At 38.0% G+C, this 22,338-nt stretch overlaps 1 protein-coding gene across 11 annotated transcripts in view; it reads left to right on the top strand.

Moving 5' to 3' along the window:
- The window catches only part of LOC138325987 (uncharacterized), a 69,823-nt gene that overhangs the window by 17,163 nt on the left and 30,322 nt on the right, over positions 1–22,338 (top strand). For 9 of the 11 annotated variants that reach the window (XR_011208850.1, XR_011208849.1, XM_069272044.1 and 6 more), the window contains exons 6-24: positions 2,039–2,100; positions 3,080–3,157; positions 4,949–4,997; positions 5,331–5,409; positions 5,742–5,844; positions 6,259–6,332; positions 6,583–6,685; positions 6,998–7,116; positions 7,790–7,970; positions 9,095–9,214; positions 14,400–14,547; positions 14,838–14,869; positions 15,174–15,240; positions 16,009–16,135; positions 16,476–16,496; positions 17,206–17,247; positions 19,074–19,254; positions 21,088–21,210; positions 21,468–21,806. Coding sequence is in view for 9 of the 11 variants with exons in the window: in XM_069272044.1 (XP_069128145.1) it covers positions 2,039–2,100; positions 3,080–3,157; positions 4,949–4,997; positions 5,331–5,409; positions 5,742–5,844; positions 6,259–6,332; positions 6,583–6,685; positions 6,998–7,116; positions 7,790–7,970; positions 9,095–9,214; positions 14,400–14,547; positions 14,838–14,869; positions 15,174–15,240; positions 16,009–16,135; positions 16,476–16,496; positions 17,206–17,247; positions 19,074–19,254; positions 21,088–21,210; positions 21,468–21,806 (2,048 nt within the window). In the remaining 2 variants the exon portion in view is untranslated. The remainder of the gene's footprint in view (positions 1–2,038; positions 2,101–3,079; positions 3,158–4,948; positions 4,998–5,330; positions 5,410–5,741; positions 5,845–6,258; positions 6,333–6,582; positions 6,686–6,997; positions 7,117–7,789; positions 7,971–9,094; positions 9,215–14,399; positions 14,548–14,837; positions 14,870–15,173; positions 15,241–16,008; positions 16,136–16,475; positions 16,497–17,205; positions 17,248–19,073; positions 19,255–21,087; positions 21,211–21,467; positions 21,807–22,338) is intronic. The other 2 variants (XM_069272038.1, XM_069272041.1) reach the window with 2 other exon arrangements.

Below are 22,338 nucleotides of genomic sequence, written 5' to 3'. Positions count from 1 at the left end.
CTTAACCCCAAACAGCCGGTACAAAATATCAGAATGGAATACTGAGATAATCGGTTATAATTCCCAGCCAATCTGCCAGCAAGTGGAAGTGTGTTCCATAAATTTCATTTTATGTTATCAGGTGAAAATGCATACCTGCTGATAAGTATGTGATGATCTTTAGATCAATTTAAGTTTTTGTTATGGGCCAAGGTGGCAAAGTAGTATAAGGTTTTGTCATTTCTCCACTACCCTCTCACCTCTGTGTCAAACTGGCCAAGTGGCTCCACCACTAGCCCTCAATCTCTGTGTCAGAATGACCAAGTTGTTCCACCACTAGCCCTCCATCTCTGTGTCAGAATGACCAAGTGGCTCCACCACTAGCCCTCAATCTCTGTGTCAGAATGGCCAAGTGATTCCACCACTAGCCCACCATCTCTGTGTCAGAATGACCAAGTGGTTCCACCGCTAGCCCTCCATCTCTGTGTCAGAATGACCAAGTGGTTCCACCGCTAGCCCTCCATCTCTGTGTCAGAATGACCAAGTGGTTCCACTACTAGCCCCTCCATCTCTGTGTCAGAATGACCAAGTGGTTCCACCGTTAGCCCTCCATTTCTGTGTCAAACTGGCCAAGTGGCTCCACCACTAGCCCTCCATCTCTGTGTCAGAACGGCCAAGTGGTTCCACCACTAGCCTTCCATTTCTGTGTCAGAATTGCCAAGTGGTTCCACCGCTAGCCCTCCATCTCTATGTCAGAATGGCCAAGTGGTTCCACCACTAGCCCTCCATTTCTGTGTCAGAATGACCAAGTTGTTCCACTACTATCCCTCCATCTCTGTGTCAGAATGACCAAGTGGTTCCACCACTAGCCCTCCATCTCTGTGTCAGAATGACCAAGTGGTTCCACCACTAGCCCTCCATCTCTGTGTCAGAATGGCCAAGTGGTTCCACCACTAGCCCTCCATCTCTGTGTCAGAATGGCCAAGTGGTTCCACCACTAGCCCCTCCATCTCTGTGTCAAAATGACCAAGTGGTTCCACCGCTAGCCCTTCATCTCCATGTCAGAATGGCGAAGTGGTTCCACCACTAGCACTCCTGTGTCAGAATGACCAAGTGGTTCCACCACTAGCCCTCCATCTCTGTGTCAGAATTGCCAAGTGGTTCCACCGCTAGCCCTCCATCTCTGTGTCAGAATGACCAAGTGGTTCCACCACTAGCCCTCCATCTCTGTGTCAGAATGGCCAAGTGGTTCCACCACTAGCCCCTCCATCTCTGTGTCAAAATGACCAAGTGGTTCTACCGCTAGCACTCCATCTCCATGTCAGAATGGCGAAGTGGTTCCACCACTAGCACTCCTGTGTCAGAATGACCAATTGGTTCTACCACTAGCCCATCCATCTCTGAGTCAGAATGGCCAAGTAGTTCCACCACTAGCCCTCCATCTCTGGGTCAGAATGACGAGTGGTTCTACCACTAGCCCTCCATATCTGGGTCAGAATGACCACGCGGTTCTACCACTAGCCCCTCCATCTCTTGGTCAGAATGGTCCTAACATATTTTAACTATCTCCCTCCTCCATCCTCCTTGTCCCCTCTGGGTCAAAAGTTAATGTGTGTGAATTCAAAAAACATATTCTTAGCTCTTCATCAAATTGGACATTAGACAAATTATCAAACAAATGCATAAAAGACTGTACTGTACAGCAAGTTTGTGTATCTAGAACTAATAAGCTTTATACTGTATTGGGTTTTAAGCACTCAGTGATGTACCAACAGATCAGGGGAGATAATCTACATAAAGTCCTGAGTGATGATGATTGCTTGCTAATATGTGATTCAATTGGCCTTAGAACCTGTTATGTTGAACTTACACAATTAGTTGTTGATCATTGCTAAATGATTCACAAATCATTCTAAATAAACAACCTTGGATAATTAGAAGTTTCATAATATTCATAATGACCTGGAAATAATATTTTTGAGTGTACATGTATCTTCAACATAAATAAAACTGACAAGAAACAAACTGAGAAATAAAAAATAATCTTATATCTTTGCAGCTGCAGAACGGCTCCAGGTTAAGCACTTCTTCCAGGATTCAGCCCTGACAGAACACCCTATTGTAAGTTACCCATGGCCCTGACAGAAATCCCTATTGTAAGTTACCCACGGCCCTGACAGAACACCCTATTGTAAGTTACCCACACCTCTGTCAGAACACCCTATTGTAAGTTACCCACGCCCCCTGACAGAACACCCTATTGTAAGTTACCCATGGCCCTGACAGAAATCCCTATTGTAAGTTACCCATGGCCCTGACAGAAATCCCTATTGTAAGTTACCCACGGCCCTGACAGAACACCCTATTGTAAGTTACCCACACCTCTGTCAGAACACCCTATTGTAAGTTACCCACGCCCCTGACAGAACACTCTATTGTAATTTGCCCACGCCCCTTACAGAACACCCTATTGTAAGTTACCCATGCCCCTGACAGAACACCCTATTGTAAGTTGCCCATGGCCCTGACAGAACACCCTATTGTAAGTTACTCACAACCCTGACAGAACACCCTATTGTAAGTTACCCAGGGCCTTGACAGAACGCCCTATTGTAAGTTGCCCATGGCCCTGACAGAACACCCTTTATTAAGTTACCCAGGGCCCTGACAGAACACCCTATTGTAAGTTACCCATGCCCCTGACAGAACACCCTATTATAAGTTACCCATGCCCCTGACAGAACACCCTATTGTAATTTACCCAGGGCCCTGACAGAACACCCTATTGTAAGTTACCCATGCCCCTGACAGAACACCCTTTTGTAAGTTAACCACGCCCCTGACAGAACACCCTATTGTAATTTACCCACGCCCCTTACAGAACACCCTATTGTAAGTTAACCATGCCCCTGACAGAACACCCTATTGTAAGTTACCCAGGGCCCTGACAGAACACCCTATTGTAAGTTACCCATGCCCCTGACAGAACACCCTTTTGTTTCTGTGTGTCATTTTCACATCCAGTGAAAACATTCTGATTTGTTGATTTCTACTTTTATATCACTGATATTGCTGTTAACACCATTTTAAAACCTTCCAGAGACATAAACTTGCCAAGGAGTGGTTTGTTCCATCAAACCTCAAGAAAATAGAAGTGAATGGAGTTTTTGGTGAAAAGGTAGAATTTTTATTTAATTGTCTGTTTTATCAACATTGATGCACGATTCATACAGGCATGTTAACCCTACCGATTCTGGCGGAAGTCTACCGCTTTTGAGGCTGATATTCCGCATACCGCTTTAATATCCAAATATTCCGATTTCTGCAAAAATCTTCTTAATTTTTTACTTCCGATTTCTGAAATTTTTATAGTCGGTTGGGCTGCCTTGGCGGCTTCAAAATGCATACCAGACAGAGTAGGGAAATGCATACCAGACAGAGTAGGGGGACTGGCTTGATAATTAAGTAAACAAAGGAGGCATGAACACTCCTTGACCAACACCCACAGGTGCCTGGGGCTATTTCCACCTTGTAATTGGTTTGGTGGTGTCACTTATTTCACGTGTCTGAGTGTAACAATGTGTAGGCTGTTACGTAGGCCTACGGTAAGGAAACAATCATCTGGCCTTTCAAGAAATGTTGTGGTTAAAACTAGTTAGCATTATTTCAAAAACAAACACTACTTATAATTGAAATTATTTACTCACCTCAACAAGATGGCCGACAGGCCACCATTTTGAATTTTGATAATTGAAGTTTGTTAACGCTATTTCTCAGAAAGTACTAAAATGATCTGTCCTCAAATTTTATATGTCGGTTCTCCTAGGACCTGCATATTGCATTTTGGGACCGATCGGTCAACAAGATGGCCAACAGGTTTTTGACAATTGAAGTTTTGTTAGTGTTTATATATCTCAGAAAGTACTGAAAAGATCTTTCTCAAATTTCATATGTAGTAATATGTAGTAAAAATTTGAAAGCAGAGAAAAAGATCCTTCTTTCTATTGTCAGACGTAGATCATTCTTTGGTGGGCGCCAAGATCCCTCTGGGATCTCTTGTTAATGTAAAATAGGCGTATAGTGTCTGCTGGAAGTCATAAACTTCGCAATCGTAATGGCCGCCATTTTGGAATGGGGGTGATTCTAATAGAGAAGCCGGATTGCTATAAAATTCAGGATTTCACTAAAAAAAAAATTTTTATAGGGGGTTGCAGGGGGATTATTTCTCTACAATATTGGTGTAAATTTTAGAAACAAATATTTGTGTTTTTTCCTGCATAAATCAAAAGAAAATGAGTCCAGTATGTATTACAAAAAAAAAAAAAAAAGTGAAAAAATAGGTAGCCAAAATGTATATTTGAAAAGGTGATAAATAGCATTGAAATTAAAGTATACACTATATTTCTTGGCATTTTTCATCTTCTAAATGTAATGTAAGCCTTAATTAACATTGAAAAAAATGCAAAACGAGCCACCAAGGCCTATGTGATAATCAAAGTTAAAACAAAATTTGTTAACACAATATGTTTTTGTAATTATTTTGCATATTATTGATATTTATATATCTCTGATGCGCTGCGAAAAATGCCGCGTGCACTGCTACCTCTTTTGAGTCAAAAATCTACCTCTTCTTGGTCACCAAAGGTTAACATTAACATGTCTGTTCATATGAATGATGTTGTCATTGATCATTAGTGAGGCTGTGCATTCTTGTATAATAATTTAGTTGTTTTTATGAATCGATTGATATGTGTTCAATGGCTGAACATAGCAGAGACAAATTTACACTTCCGGTTTGTGTATTTGTGATAACACTACCAACAAAATGTTAATAATTTCTGTATGAAAACATCTAGGAATAAGACGTTAAATGAGTTTGAGGCACTGATTTGACAAATACACACATTTTAATGTCCTTATTTCAAATTTTGTTAATTAACCCATTCATTTACAACTCATTTTATTTCAGGCAACCCATGTAATGACAAGATTTCCAACAAACGGTGTCCACAATATTGGTAAGATTCTTATATTTGTCTATAGGTGGGATAGATTGATTCTTGTTTAGAATACCTGGCACAAAGATAAATTGTCGGTGAATATTGACACCTTATATACAAACGGTTGTAAATTTGATTGTCGTTCTGAATATGTTATACAGAGGAAAGTTGTGTCATTGTTATTAGTAGGATACTGAAATGAAGAGGAAACAAGGAACTCATGATTCATGATCATTGGAATGTGAAAACTTGATAAGATAAGTTGATGAAATGTAGTAAAATGTTATAAAACCTGCCAAACATTGGGTAAGAAACTAAATTATTAATGATTTTTATTTTGAATTGTTTCAGAAACTGACCGACGACGACTAAAATACATAGCATTCAATATACAAGAAGATCTAGTCATTGACAACAAATACACAAATCGGTGAGTGAATGTTATTTCTAATGGTGCTGCATTTCAAATTTCAGTCATATGTTCATAGGTTTGTGGGAAAATAGCATTTCTGCATTAAAGTCCAACATGTCTTCAAACAACACCAAAGGAATAACGAAAAATGGTCTTCACAGCCACGGGTCATTTATACTCACATGTCAAATGTGTATTGGCCATTTGCGACCACAGTAGTGAGGCCTTTTGAAGTAGCTGGTTGTGATAAAGAGGTGCTCACTAAAGCAGGTTCTACTGTACACAATTTTCATTTTGTAGAAGGTGAAATCACTGTTAAGAGATATAAAGAGTTTTTTGTTTTCCTTCAGGGAGTACCAAGTGTTGAAGTACCGAGTTTCCTTCCTGGAGGATCTTCTGGAGATCCGGCCGACGGACTTGGAGCGGTGTAACATGTTGTTATTACTCCTTGTGGTAAATACATCTGGATAGTCCCTCCCAGTAGACACGTCACGTCCTATAAACTTCTTTGAGGTTTCTTTAATTTTGTAAAGGAATACCTGTGTTAATATCAAATTGGAAAAGTGAGACAATATGAAGATTGATACTAAAACCATGGATTTATTTGTTTGATATCACTAGAATTTTTTGTAATCTCATGATAAAAAATCAATAGTAGCCTGATAACAAATCAGCTGTGCAAAAAGGACAAATATTCATCAAGGTCAAATCCAGTCTAAGTTACAATCTTTATAAAGCTGTTTAAAGCAGAATAGCTCATTTCAGAGAATATCACCTTTACTAATGCTATGTTTCATCCATTTTAAAAAACAAAAAGAAAATAATGGTGGCAATTTTGATATTAATTTCAAAGATTTTTACTTTCAGACGTCACTAGAGTTTGTTCTACCTACACATCTTGTAAAGGAGACACTAGATACAGCCAAGCTCAGTAAAGTGGGGTAAGTCTCAAAGTCGGTTAGGTCTAGTATTCAAAGAAGAAAAGCATATGTGATAGGCATACTTGATTGAAAGCCTACCAAATTTGTTAAAACACATAACCTTGACCTCAACTTGAGGTCATTGGCGTCACTTATGATTGTTATATCAAACTTATCAAACTTTTAGAAACAGTTGAACAGTATATTTACAGAAGTTTTGTTCCTCATGTATATCCTCTCCTTGATGGCATGTAGCACTTGTCTATGATAGGAAAGTGTACACAATGGATCTGTTCCTACTCCCGAGGGATGTACGATGTCAGGTGGTCTGTGTTCTATTGGCCGCTGTAAAAATAGACAAAGACGACAGAGAGGTAAGTTAAGGGAGTAATTACATCAAACATTGGAGGATCCACATGGAACTTAAATAACAAAGTTATTAACCAAATTTAAGATATAGCAGTTAGTGTAATCGCTTGCAAAATACGCAAAATTGGATTGATAGCAAAAATAAGTTGATTTAAAGTAGGAAAATTGTATTGTCTACAATGGCTATGGTAGATGTCAAGAAAGATATGTCACTGATCGGTAATGACTGTGAATTTTATACAAATTGAAAGAACAAAGTTCAAAACTTGTTGAAAAATATCTGTAAAAGAAGTTACACTGTTGTTGTTTTTATCCAGGATGGTGGGTTATATGACAAACTGTACCTGTGCCTTTTTTACACAATCTCCGAACTCATGAAACTAAGTCAGTCATCCAACACTAAGCAGACGGCCATCAAGTCAAAGCTCAACACCTTGTGAGTATTATACTGAATTCACATAGACCAAGAATCAACCAAACATGATGTATGCTAGTATTGATAGCTTAAAGTGAGTCATTATAAATTACAGACAAATTGTAAATTGTCTGCCATAACAGTGGTGACACACATGTCATTTGATTCCCAGGAACATACATTACTGCCTTATTATTGGCCATGTGATGTTACTCCAGATACTCATGGCTTCATCTCACAACAAGGTGCCTTGTAGACTTTTACTCCATGGCAACAGGCATGTTTACTGTAAGCTTAGATATTTTGTAAGACTTGTATCACCAGTATAGTGAAATAAATGTTGCCATTCTTTGTTCCAGATACAATGTCTTTGTAAGACTTGTATCACCAGTATAGTGAAATAAATGTCGCCATTCTTTGTTCCAGATACAATGTCTTTGTAAGACTTGTATCACCAGTATAGTGAAATAAATGTCGCCATTCTTTGTTCCAGATACAATGACTTTGTAAGACTTGTATCACCAGTATAGTGAAATAAATGTCGCCATTCTTTGTTCCAGATATAATGACTTTGTAAGACTTGTATCACCAGTATAGTGAAATAAATGTCGCCATTCTTTGTTCCAGATATAATGACTTTGTAAGACTTGTATCACCAGTATAGTGAAATAAATGTCGCCATTCTTTGTTCCAGATACAGTGACTACAAGTGTCTGCTGGCCTCCGAGGTTATACAACTCCTTTGTATCGTTCCTGCGTTCTTTGAATACATCTCTAAGGACATCGGTGTGATGAACCTGATCATGACTGGGACTGGAGACTCCCTTATAGCCGAGAAAATAGCCAGGATTTCATCAGTCGTCGAGAACAAGGGGGTAGGTTCTGTTAACTTGGATATAAATGTGGATATTTCTCTCAGTGCCAAATCCGCCTGAGGCTTATAAATTGTTTGTCATGTGAAAATTTTTGTGTTGGCCATCTAATGGTTTTGTTGAAGTACTCATAAGTAAACAAGAAAAGTGCACTTGTTAATGTGTTCGTACATGTATATGTTTGCAAGAGATTTAATGAAAACGAAAATTTCCATTCCATGAATAATTCCACTTCTACATGTTTTGTTTTTTAAGCTCTCAGAGGTGAGAATTAAGACATCAGTAACAGCAGTTTCTTGTGCCAAAACTTCATAACAAAAAACAACACAAGTACAAATACCTTTACACACACTCTATTATATCACTTTTTGTGTACTGTTTTGAAGTCATTCTCCCCTGCTTACATACTTCTTACCTTCACTTTCTGGTCTCCTGCACCATTAACCCTCCCTTCCTTTATAATAACACCAATGTATAAATATTCTTCCTTTTACTATTATTGCCATCCACATGCTACTATACTTAAATCACAATATACAGTGTACACAAGTAGATGCTTCCAAGCTTAAAACACATTTTTATACTGCATAAGTACATCCATCCTCTCTAAAGTTTCTTTTGTATTTTTTTAAAATATTTTCATATGTTTTGACATTTAACATTTTGTGTTCTGTTCATTCTTTTCTTTTATTTCATTTCATTTTATATTACATTCTTGTGGTTCTTCGTACTTTTACATGTTATCTGTGGGTAAGTGGTTTAGGATTGGCTTTTGTGAATTATTTTTACTCTTTGAAATTCAGACCTGTGTGACTTGAATCATTTTATAGTGTGTCAGACCCAACCAATGTACAATTTATTTTAAAGTACAAAAATACTATATTCAATTATATTGAATTATAAATTGAACTTGAATACTTACAGCTCCTCCGACTTGAAAACAGGGACATCTAAATGTATTTAAATGAAAGACATTAAAATTCATGATCATAACAAAAACAAGCTTATCATTGCAAAAAACTAAATATACTTCTTTATAAAGGAATAATGTTGATATGACAAGTTGATTGAGATTGATTTATGAAATAAAAATTTGATCTGAAACAAAGTTATTGATTTATTGACAGGGTGAGCTGAAGCATCTGTACGAGGACCAGGCTGAGCTGTTGTTACAGAAAGTACAGGAACAGTGCCTCAATCTGAGTAATAGAACACCTAAAATGCCATCGTCTGACGAGGTGATCAATGTAAGTTGTTACAGAAAGTACAGGAACAGTGCCTCAATCTGAGTAATAGAACACCTAAAATGCCATCGTCTGACGAGGTGATCAATGTAAGTTGTTACAGAAAGTACAGGAACAGTGCCTCAATCTGAGTAATAGAACACCTAAAATGCCATCGTCTGACGAGGTGATCAATGTAAGTTGTTACAGAAAGTACAGGAACAGTGCCTCAATCTGAGTAATAGAACACCTAAAATGCCATCGTCTGACGAGGTGATCAATGTAAGTTGTTACAGAAAGTACAGGAACAGTGCCTCAATCTGAGTAATAGAACACCTAAAATGCCATCGTCTGACGAGGTGATCAATGTAAGTTGTTACAGAAAGTACAGGAACAGTGCCTCAATCTGAGTAATAGAACACCTAAAATGCCATCGTCTGACGAGGTGATCAATGTAAGTTGTTACAGAAAGTACAGGAACAGTGCCTCAATCTGAGTAATAGAACACCTAAAATGCCATCGTCTGACGAGGTGATCAATGTAAGTTGTTACAGAAAGTACAGGAACAGTGCCTCAATCTGAGTAATAGAACACCTAAAATGCCATCGTCTGACGAGGTGATCAATGTAAGTTGTTACAGAAAGTACAGGAACAGTGCCTCAATCTGAGTAATAGAACACCTAAAATGCCATCGTCTGACGAGGTGATCAATGTAAGTTGTTACAGAAAGTACAGGAACAGTGCCTCAATCTGAGTAATAGAACACCTAAAATGCCATCGTCTGACGAGGTGATCAATGTAAGTTGTTACAGAAAGTACAGGAACAGTGCCTCAATCTGAGTAATAGAACACCTAAAATGCCATCGTCTGACGAGGTGATCAATGTAAGTTGTTACAGAAAGTACAGGAACAGTGCCTCAATCTGAGTAATAGAACACCTAAAATGCCATTGTCTGACGAGGTGATCAATGTAAGTTGTTACAGAAAGTACAGGAACAGTGCCTCAATCTGAGTAATAGAACACCTAAAATGCCATCGTCTGACGAGGTGATCAATGTAAGTTGTTACAGAAAGTACAGGAACAGTGCCTTAATCTGAGTAATAGAACACCTAAAATGCCATCATCTGACGAGGTGATCAATGTAAGTTGTTACAGAAAGTACAGGAACAGTGCCTCAATCTGAGTAATAGAACACCTAAAATGCCATCGTCTGACGAGGTGATCAATGCAAGTTGTTACAGAAAGTACAGGAACGGTGCCTGAATCTGAGTCATAGAATACCTAAAATGCCATCGTCTGACGAGGTGATCAATGTAAGTTGTTACAGAAAGTACAGGAACAGTGCCTCAATCTGAGTAATAGAACACCTAAAATGCCATCGTCTGACGAGGTGATCAATGTAAGTTGTTACACAAAGTACAGGAACAGTGCCTCAATCTGAGTAATAGAACACCTAAAATGCCATCGTCTGACAAGGTGATCAATGTAAGTTGTTACAGAAAGTACAGGAACAGTGCCTCTATCTGAGTAATAGAACACCTAAAATGCCATCGTCTGACGAGGTGATCAATTTAAGTTGTTACAGAAAGTACAGGAACAGTGCCTCAATCTGAGTAATAGAACACCTAAAATGCCATCGTCTGACGAGGTGATCAATGTAAGTTGTTACAGAAAGTACAGGAACAGTGCCTCAATCTGAGTAATAGAACACCTAAAATGCCATCGTCTGACGAGGTGATCAATGTAAGTTGTTACAGAAAGTACAGGAACAGTGCCTCAATCTGAGTAATAGAACACCTAAAATGCCATCGTCTGACGAGGTGATCAATGTAAGTTGTTACAGAAAGTACAGGAACAGTGCCTCAATCTGAGTAATAGAACACCTAAAATGCCATCGTCTGACGAGGTGATCAATGTAAGTTGTTACAGAAAGTACAGGAACAGTGCCTCAATCTGAGTAATAGAACACCTAAAATGCCATCGTCTGACGAGGTGATCAATGTAAGTTGTTACAGAAAGTACAGGAACAGTGCCTCAATCTGAGTAATAGAACACCTAAAATGCCATCGTCTGACGAGGTGATCAATGTAAGTTGTTACAGAAAGTACAGGAACAGTGCCTTAATCTGAGTAATAGAACACCTAAAATGCCATCATCTGACGAGGTGATCAATGTAAGTTGTTACAGAAAGTACAGGAACAGTGCCTCAATCTGAGTAATAGAACACCTAAAATGCCATCGTCTGACGAGGTGATCAATGTAAGTTGTTACAGAAAGTACAGGAACAGTGCCTCAATCTGAGTAATAGAACACCTAAAATGCCATCGTCTGACGAGGTGATCAATGTAAGTTGTTACAGAAAGTACAGGAACAGTGCCTCAATCTGAGTAATAGAACACCTAAAATGCCATCGTCTGACGAGGTGATCAATGTAAGTTGTTACAGAAAGTACAGGAACAGTGCCTCAATCTGAGTAATAGAACACCTAAAATGCCATCGTCTGACGAGGTGATCAATGTAAGTTGTTACAGAAAGTACAGGAACAGTGCCTCAATCTGAGTAATAGAACACCTAAAATGCCATCGTCTGACGAGGTGATCAATGTAAGTTGTTACAGAAAGTACAGGAACAGTGCCTCAATCTGAGTAATAGAACACCTAAAATGCCATCGTCTGACGAGGTGATCAATGTAAGTTGTTACAGAAAGTACAGGAACAGTGCCTCAATCTGAGTAATAGAACACCTAAAATGCCATCGTCTGACGAGGTGATCAATGTAAGTTGTTACAGAAAGTACAGGAACAGTGCCTCAATCTGAGTAATAGAACACCTAAAATGCCATCGTCTGACGAGGTGATCAATGTAAGTTGTTACAGAAAGTACAGGAACAGTGCCTCAATCTGAGTAATAGAACACCTAAAATGCCATCGTCTGACGAGGTGATCAATGTAAGTTGTTACAGAAAGTACAGGAACAGTGCCTCAATCTGAGTAATAGAACACCTAAAATGCCATCGTCTGACGAGGTGATCAATGTAAGTTGTTACAGAAAGTACAGGAACAGTGCCTCAATCTGAGTAATAGAACACCTAAAATGCCATCGTCTGACGAGGTGATCAATGTAAGTTGTTACAGAAAGTACAGGAACAGTGCCTCAATCTGAGTAATAGAACACCTAAAATGCCATCGTCTGACGAGGTGATCAATGTAAGTTGTTACAGAAAGTACAGGAACAGTGCCTCAATCTGAGTAATAGAACACCTAAAATGCCATCGTCTGACGAGGTGATCAATGTAAGTTGTTACAGAAAGTACAGGAACAGTGCCTTAATCTGAGTAATAGAACACCTAAAATGCCATCATCTGACGAGGTGATCAATGTAAGTTGTTACAGAAAGTACAGGAACAGTGCCTCAATCTGAGTAATAGAACACCTAAAATGCCATCGTCTGACGAGGTGATCAATGCAAGTTGTTACAGAAAGTACAGGAACGGTGCCTGAATCTGAGTCATAGAATACCTAAAATGGCATCGTCTGACGAGGTGATCAATGTAAGTTGTTACAGAAAGTACAGGAACAGTGCCTCAATCTGAGTAATAGAACACCTAAAATGCCATCGTCTGACGAGGTGATCAATGTAAGTTGTTACACAAAGTACAGGAACAGTGCCTCAATCTGAGTAATAGAACACCTAAAATGCCATCGTCTGACAAGGTGATCAATGTAAGTTGTTACAGAAAGTACAGGAACAGTGCCTCTATCTGAGTAATAGAACACCTAAAATGCCATCGTCTGACGAGGTGATCAATTTAAGTTGTTACAGAAAGTACAGGAACAGTGCCTCAATCTGAGTAATAGAACACCTAAAATGCCATCGTCTGACGAGGTGATCAATGTAAGTTGTTACAGAAAGTACAGGAACAGTGCCTCAATCTGAGTAATAGAACACCTAAAATGCCATCGTCTGACGAGGTGATCAATGTAAGTTGTTACAGAAAGTACAGGAACAGTGCCTCAATCTGAGTAATAGAACACCTAAAATGCCATCGTCTGACGAGGTGATCAATGTAAGTTGTTACAGAAAGTACAGGAACAGTGCCTCAATCTGAGTAATAGAACACCTAAAATGCCATCGTCTGACGAGGTGATCAATGTAAGTTGTTACAGAAAGTACAGGAACAGTGCCTCAATCTGAGTAATAGAACACCTAAAATGCCATCGTCTGACGAGGTGATCAATGTAAGTTGTTACAGAAAGTACAGGAACAGTGCCTAAATCTGAGTAATAGAACACCTAAAATGCCATCGTCTGACGAGGTGATCAATGTAAGTTGTTACAGAAAGTACAGGAACAGTGCCTTAATCTGAGTAATAGAACACCTAAAATGCCATCATCTGACGAGGTGATCAATGTAAGTTGTTACAGAAAGTACAGGAACAGTGCCTCAATCTGAGTAATAGAACACCTAAAATGCCATCGTCTGACGAGGTGATCAATGCAAGTTGTTACAGAAAGTACAGGAACGGTGCCTGAATCTGAGTCATAGAATACCTAAAATGCCATCGTCTGACGAGGTGATCAATGTAAGTTGTTACACAAAGTACAGGAACAGTGCCTGAATCTGAGTAATAGAACACCTAAAATGCCATCGTCTGACGAGGTGATCAATGTAAGTTGTTACACAAAGTACAGGAACAGTGCCTGAATCTGAGTAATAGAACACCTAAAATGCCATCGTCTGACGAGGTGATCAATGTAAGTTGACCTTGGCTACGTACTGGTCTTAATAAACACATGGATCTTATATAAGGATGAGTTGTGAAATGGGGAGAATTTAGGACTATAGCTAACACTACAAATAGCAAACCTCAAAAATTAATGAAATATTCCATTTACATAAAATTAACATCCTGACTCTGCATATCTTCCTTTGTAACTATTGGTGGAGGCCCTGGACTCTGTTTACAGTCAATGGCAGCCTTGACCCTGTATGCCATGTTTGTAACCAGGAGAGAAGACCCCCCACCCTGTTTACAGTCATTTGAAGGCCCTAACTCTTTTTATCATTATTTGAAATTATCTTTGAAGACCTTAACTCTTTTTACAGTCTATAAAGGCCCTAACTCTGTATATCATAATTTATAACTAGCAGTGCAAGCCCTTAACTCTGTATATCATTATTTGAAATTATCATGGAACTCTGTTTACAGTCGATGAAGGCCCTGCCAATGAAGAGACCTCTCTCAGCACTTGAGCTGGCTGACTTCCACTCTAAAGGGGTAACAAGTCCTCACAAGGACGCCCCTAGGATTATGAGTGCCAGACGTCCATCAGACCGCAGCAGGAAAAGATTCCCACGTAAGTCACTCTTTATTTACCATCAAGTTAAAATTTCTGTGTCAAAGACATTCTTCAGGTGAAAAAGCAAAACGTTCACTTCTTTGACAAATAAGCATCCCACAGTACAGTATTGAAAAAAAATCATTCATTTTGTGGCGACTTGAAATTACATTTTCATGCCTAAGGACATACATTTTGTCATTTCTTATGTCACACAAAATATACAAACTTTTGTTTATTGTCTTATGTACAGTTTTCAATACTTCATGGTATATAGAAATCACTAGCCGCTGATTTTGTTGTTTCAGGTCTCGGTGACATTTTACTACTGGGGCCACAGGTAGGTACTGTCCTCTGTAGTTAGTGGATAAATCATCACCCTAGGCAAATATTTTTACCCTTTCTTACCGCTGGCTTCATATTTCAGATCTACCAGTACTTTATTTACTCGTGATAGATTTTATGAAATAATATCATATCATGAAAAGATGTTATTTAAATTGTACAATTTTATCCAAACTCAATGTCAAAGTAGCAAAAATTACTCAGATTTTCATTATGAAATATGTGTGAAAACTGCTTTGATTATAATGAAAATGTTAACTAATTATCAAATGTTGATGGTATGATACTTTTTTTTCCAGACACTAGGTAAAATTGTGTCCCTCCCACAACCTTTTGTTGCCCTGGTTTCTATGGATTCTGTGCCAGGTAAGGAACTTGTTTCTGCTTCTTTCGATTCAATGAATAAATATTTGATAATGAATGTAAATTTTCATAGAATGCTTAATTCCACTGCAGAGTTCTCACTAAAAGACACTTTTTCCTTGTATTTAAACTCAAACAGGACATAATAAGGTTTATGGTAGAGTTATGTCCCTTTACCCTTGCATTATCTAGTGGTATTTAAGTTTTCATCCCGACAGCTGGGCCATTAAGCATACCCTTACTGTATGTATACTGTTAGAACCCTTACTGTATGTATACTGTTAGAACCCTTACTGTATGTATACTGTTAGAACCCTTACTGTATGTATACTGTTAGAACCATTACTGTATGTATACTGTTAGACCCCTTACTGTATGCATACTGTTAGAACCCTTACTGTATGTATACTGTTAGAACCCTTACTGCATGTATACTGTTAGAACCCTTACTGTATGTATACTGTTAGAACCCTTACTGCATGTATACTGTTAGAACCCTTACTGTATGTATACTGTTAGAACCATTACTGTATGTATACTGTTAGAACCCTTACTGTATGTATACTGTTAGAACCCTTACTGTATGTATACTGTTAGACCCCTTACTGTATTTATACTGTTAGACCCCTTACTGTATGTATACTGTTAGAACCCTTACTGTTTGTATACTGTTAGACCCCTTACAGTAGGTATACTGATAGAACCCTATTCCTGTAGTTTTGTAACGACTTAAGTAGTGATACTATTTAGTGTGTTGATTTCTGTGTTTAGTGGCTAACGGTGCTATGGAGAGTAAACTAAAACACAGTGACGACCACTACACCTACATCAACATGGACCACCTAGGCTGGGATCTGGACCTGGGGGTCTGGAAACCCAAGGGAGCCATCGGTGACAGGTGCGTTATTATCTCTACTTACCTGGCTAATACAGGTATAAATTGTTAATTCTAGATTCAAACTTGTTAGTAAGATTATTATTTTAATTACAGGGAGATCATTTCATCTCATCTGATGAATATTTATGAAATGATAATGAATTTCAATATGTGTATTATTGAAAGCATGTCGGTCTACCAGTATATCACAAATAATGATCAGATTTCTAGTCACTGAATTTATGAAGCATTTCATAAATATAGTATATATATAAACCTCGGCTGATTTTGAGTGGCCTGTAGTATAAAGAAGACAGTATCACCTATTACTATGATAAGTTATGAAAACTTAATATTTCAGTGTTATGCACTTTGATGCAAGGTACAACATTTTAGTGTTTGATTCTGTTAACAAACTAATACCTCTTTGTGAAGAGCATTTTGGTGAAGATTATTTTGTAATTATGATGGTGTTAAAGAGGGAGATATTCATGTTGATAAACTACTGGTTCTGGGTGTGTGGGGATTTTATGTTGTGATGTGAGGTTGTGTGGACAGTTTGAGCTGCTAATGCTTTCTTATGGAATTGTGCTTGGTCCACGTTGTGTGTCAGTAAAAGATTACAAGAAGACACTTAGAGGACATTGTGTCTCAACATGAGACAATGAGACACACATTACATTTTCATCAAAATACAAACTGGCTGTAGCTATCGTAGTGCTAGGCAGCATCAGTGCTGGAAAAAACAAAGATAAAAGCTATATATTGAGGTGAACAAGCAGTTTCTGTGAAACATTTCCGACCTGCTTCTGGCAGATTAAATTCTGATAAATATTACAAATATTGAAAACATATTTAGAAACATTTTGCTTGCTTTTTAACATGCCTTTAAGATTTCTGTATCTCTTGGCTACTTTACATCTGACTATCAAATTGAAATGCACATATATGTGTGATATGCACATTTTCTTGCAGTTTGATATTAAACTGATGAATTTCTTGGTGGTGGGTTTTTGGACTATGAATCTGAGTTCTTTTTTTTTGTGATTAGAGTGATATTTTGTGTGAATGCTGGCTTTTCTTTGTTTCAGCCTCCTCAAGGAATTCCTTGCCAATCATAAGTTTCCTAACAGGTAGATTATAGCAGGTGGAACATAGCCGTACCTGTAGTAATTAGTATAAACCTTATATATCTCACCTGTAAAAAGTAAAACCTTGCACATGTACAACCTTACCTGTAGTGATTAGTAAAACCTCTCACCTCTACAAGGACCTAACCTTACCTGTAGTATTTAGTAAAATCGCTCACCTGTACACAGACCTAACCTTACCTGTAATGATTAGTAGAACCTCTCACATGTACAAGGTCTTAACCTTACCTGTAGTGATTAGTAAAACCTCTCACCTCTACAAGGACCTAACCTTACCTGTAGTATTTAGTAAAATCACTCACCTGTACACAGACCTAACCTTACCTGTAATGATTAGTAGAACCTCTCACCTGTACAAGGTCTTAACCTTACCTGTAGTGATTAGTAAAACCTCTCACCTGTGCAAGGACCTAACCTTACCTGTAGTGATTAGTAAAATCGCTCACCTGTACACAGACCTAACCTTACCTGTAATGATTAGTAGAACCTCTCACCTGTACAAGGTCTTAACCTTACCTGTAGTGATTAGTAAAACCTCTCACCTGTACAAGGACCTAACCTTACCTGTAGTGATTAGTAAAATCGCTCACCTGTACACAGACCTAACCTTATCTGTAGTGATTAGTAAAACCTCTCACCTGTATAAGGACCTAACCTTACCTGTAGTGATTAGTAAAATAGCTCACCTGTACAAGGACCTAATTCCTTACCTGTAGTGATTAGTAAAATCGCTCACCTGTACAAGGACCTAATAAAACCTCTCACATGTACACAGACCTAACCTTACCTGTAGTGAGTAGTATAATCGCTCACCTGTACAAGGTCTTAACCTTACCTGTAGTGATTATTAAAACCTCTCACATGTACAAGGCCTTAACCTTACCTGTAGTGATTAGTAAAATCGCTCACCTGTACAAGGCCCTAACTTAACCTGTAATGATTAGTAAAACCTCTCACCTGTACAAGGCCCTAACTTAACCTGTAGTGATTTTTAAAACCTCTCACCTGTACACAGACCTAACTTTATCTGTAGTGATTATTAAAACCTCTCACCTGTACAAGGCCTTAACCTTTCCCGTAGTGATTAGCTAAAATATTTATTAATATTGTAACTCACCTAGGTATACAAACCACCCTATAGTCACTATCCATCCATCATCCAGTATTGATAACTGCATGTATTTTCAGCTTGTACCTAGTATTACCTCCCTTGATGTGCTCCTTCCTCCACATTCCTCATTACATCTATAATGCTACGTTTGTATGATCCTATGTTTATTGTCATTATGTGATTTACAGGGCAGTAAGTGAAGTTATATTTACCAAGGAGATGTTTGAAAGCTTTAAATTTAATATGTATATGACAACATAGTAATGCCTGCCACGTAACAACTTGGAATCAGACTGATTTAATTTTGAAAAATATTTAATAGCCTTTTTAATTTGATTTCTACAAATATATTAAATTTCTTCATGTATCCTGTGTAACTGTAATGTTTTCTCTTATCTTATTTACTATGATAAATAATTGTAGAAATCCTTATCACACTACCATGTTTTGTATCCTATTAAAACCACACACTGTTTAAGTTTAAGAAAAATAGTAGTAATTATTTCATGTAAGTACAGTATATTGCAGATTCATTTTCTTTGGAAATAAGATCATAGAATTTGGAATAGTCCAAATGTTCAAGGATAGATGAGTTTATTGATGATGTTAAAAAATTCATATTGGTTAATTGTATCAGTTGAGATTACAGTGACGTGTGCTGGTTTAGCAGAAATAAGACCTGATGATATTTGTGCAGGCTGACCATGCATAATGTGGAGGACCTACAGAAGGACTTAGAACGCAAGGCCAACATGGATGACCACACAGTACGGCCCAACTCACCAAACTGGAACACCCCTACGCCTGGACCAGGTCAGGAACCTTCATACTCGCCACGCCACCCCCCAACTACACCAGAGAAGGCTCCAAGACCAAAGGTAGGCTAACATCCTGTCACCCCTACACCAAAGTAAACACCTCCCACCTCACCTCTACACTTGGACTGGGCTAGGTACCCCTACTCTTATACTCTATACCCCAAGTACTATAGGTTAGCACCTGAACAACCCTACCACAAAAAGGTACCAACTAAATATAGGATGGGAATAGTTCTCCTAGTTTTGTTTGTTTATTTCCAATTCATCAGACCAGAAGGTCCACTTGCAGAACGGATAACAAATAAATGAATTCAACATAAATATAAAATAGCGCAGATTAGTACTAGGTAAAAGAGAAACAGAAATAAACATGCAGTTACAAACTAATGTAAGTTTGTCTTTAAACAGGTTTTAAATAGTGCCATGGATAAACATATCACAGTCAGACGCAGAGTTGATACCAATAAATGTCCGCCAACTTTCCTAGCTAGGAAGATTATAATGTTTACGCATGTCAGCATAAGACATAGAGTTGTAATCAATGTTGGCCTTAAAACATAAAAACTTTGAAAATTTAGTTTCACCCAATGAGGAATCTTTACATCTCTACCACTTAGTAGATACCATATTAGAAACCGTCAATAAACCCCCTCCCCATTTTATCAATTCTTTTTCGACTAGTAACAACCCCTCCCCTATTTACTGAATCTGTTTGATTGTCACTTCATTCAGAAAATATATTGATATATGGAGAGCAATCTGACTTTGGCAGTAATAACAACAGTGACAGATTTTACTCTATATTCCAAAGAAGCGTACATGTATCGTTATATATGGTACGCCCTACAGAAAAAGAAAAAAAATTATGCCCAGAAAACATCATAGAAGCAAAATTACCTTCCAAATGCCTTCCCAGACTTTTTCTATTGGTGGTATTTACTATGACAAAGCTGTGATTGGTTCCAAAGTTAATTTGTTCAATGATTTGTAGCTGATCATGGGAATACTTCCTGATCGACTGTTTCACCACAATAGATATATCATAAACTGGGTAAGTGGGGGCATTCTGTGTGGCTATATAGGTAGACCAGGAATAAATTGGAAGCATTCAATTATGTGGCTGAATAGATGATATGTGCATTTTCAACATTTTTTTTGTAGTTGCTACTTGCTAGGTCAGGTTTATTGGTCCAAAATTTTAAGGACTTGTGTTTGTTGCAAAGAGAATTGTTTTTAGCTTCTGTGTATGAGAAATGTATGTTTTATTTTAGAAAGATGAAGAGAGTAATCTGATTCAGAATCCTATTTAATTATAGCTTTTAAATTAAAAGTGTGCTGATAGTTCACCTTTCATTTCAATAGCTAGAACCATTTTGCTTGGTTGATGAAGAAGGGAGATAACTCTCGTCTCTCTATAACTCAGATGAATGCATGCTAAATTTTCAACCTATTTCAAAGCTGGGTAAGGTTTCAGCATATAAATATGATAGTTTTATTATCATACAGGCTGCTGTTTAATTTTTACAGATGTATACAACTATTTCAATATGATTGCAAATGTTTGATAAGCCATGTGATGATGATGACCATTTCTTTCCTTAATTACACTATGTAATGGTTAAAATAACTTTCTGTGTTAGCTCTCCAGCTTAACTTATATTATCAACACCTAAATGATTTAACGTGAATTGTTTTCTAAAAACATGTATCATTGTTGTTCATTTTATTTTTGTATGCATACAATTTTGATGAGGAAGAACTAAAGTGAAATTTATAAAAACCTTTAGAATGCATGCATTGCACAGATAAATGTATCGGTTTATGAGAAAATGAGACTTTTACTTACTTTCTGTTTATCATTTGGGATTTAAATAGCCTTTATCCTGTAAACAGGAGGTCCAGGAGACACCTCGCCCGGTATCCTCACTACTCAAGGAGAAACTAGATCTCAAACTAGACCTCACCAGACGTGTCCTGTCGTCACGAGATCCGGACTCTACCAGACATGATCAACAGGTATGCTTTGTAGTGTTCCATTGTCAAAAGGTTATTTGGTTCATCAATAAAAAAATAGAAGCCTTAAAAATCAGTAACCTCTTTAAAGATGTGCATTTACAGCAGGGATAACAAGTTTGGTATTTTGAAGCCCTGTACCCAGCATGTCAAATGCACCACCATTATATGGGACATGTTTTTGATGAAGAAGAATTGGACATCATTACTGAAAGTTTATTTGTGTTAATGCTACTACAATGTTCTCATTTGTGTTTCAGAGGGATGGAGACCATGTAGCTATGGATCAAACAGAGGATGGGAGAGAGAGTGAGGGGCCGCCCAAGACACGACGACCGGTCCACATTGATGTGACGCTGGACACTGGGGCTATGCCAGTACAAGAGACCCCTACACCAGCTCCCTCACAGACCCCTTCCCAAGTCCTATCACAAGCTCAGTCACAAGCTCCTAATGTCTCTGACCAGGCTACTCCCCTACAACCCACAGGTACTACCACGCCCTCCGTGGTGACGGCGGTGGGAGGGGTGACAGGCATCCCCGGGGTACATGACTGTATACAGTGTGCAATGGAGGCAGCTGCTCTGGCTAAAGGGGAGGTAAGTCTCAACTGTTGCTTTATAAGTGTGTGAAAGTTACTTTATGTTATTTAAGTCTATAATGTATAGCCATAGCCAGTTGTTTTTCTGGATCTGCATTTCTTTGATTTTCTTATAGAGTGACAAACTTTGATTTATATAAATGACATTTGTCATCACTGTAAGATGTATTATATTCTACTTGAGTTTTGTTACTTCATGGATCACCACTACCACCTCAATAGTTCATGAAAATATTTTCCTGATAGAATTTCATCTCAGGAGAATAGCCAGCTATACAGATTTAACTAAAAATTTGAACACCATAATACCTGATGACAAATTCTGTGATGGAGGATTGTTCCTGAATTCAGTTTATAGATCTGTAATACTTATTTAAACATATACTTATTTGTTTTCTGGGAAGTCATTATTTTTTAATTATCATATCTTTAAATTTGTATTATTCTGCAGTGTTTTGATGTTGTTAAGTTTTATGCAAAGTTCACATTAGAGTGACCATTCCCATGAAAAACAGTCTGAAACATTTACA

The sequence above is a fragment of the Argopecten irradians genome, chromosome 6 (assembly GCF_041381155.1).
Source record: "Argopecten irradians isolate NY chromosome 6, Ai_NY, whole genome shotgun sequence".
Lineage (NCBI taxonomy): Eukaryota > Metazoa > Mollusca > Bivalvia > Pectinida > Pectinidae > Argopecten > Argopecten irradians.
This window is presented reverse-complemented; position numbering and strand designations above follow the sequence as displayed.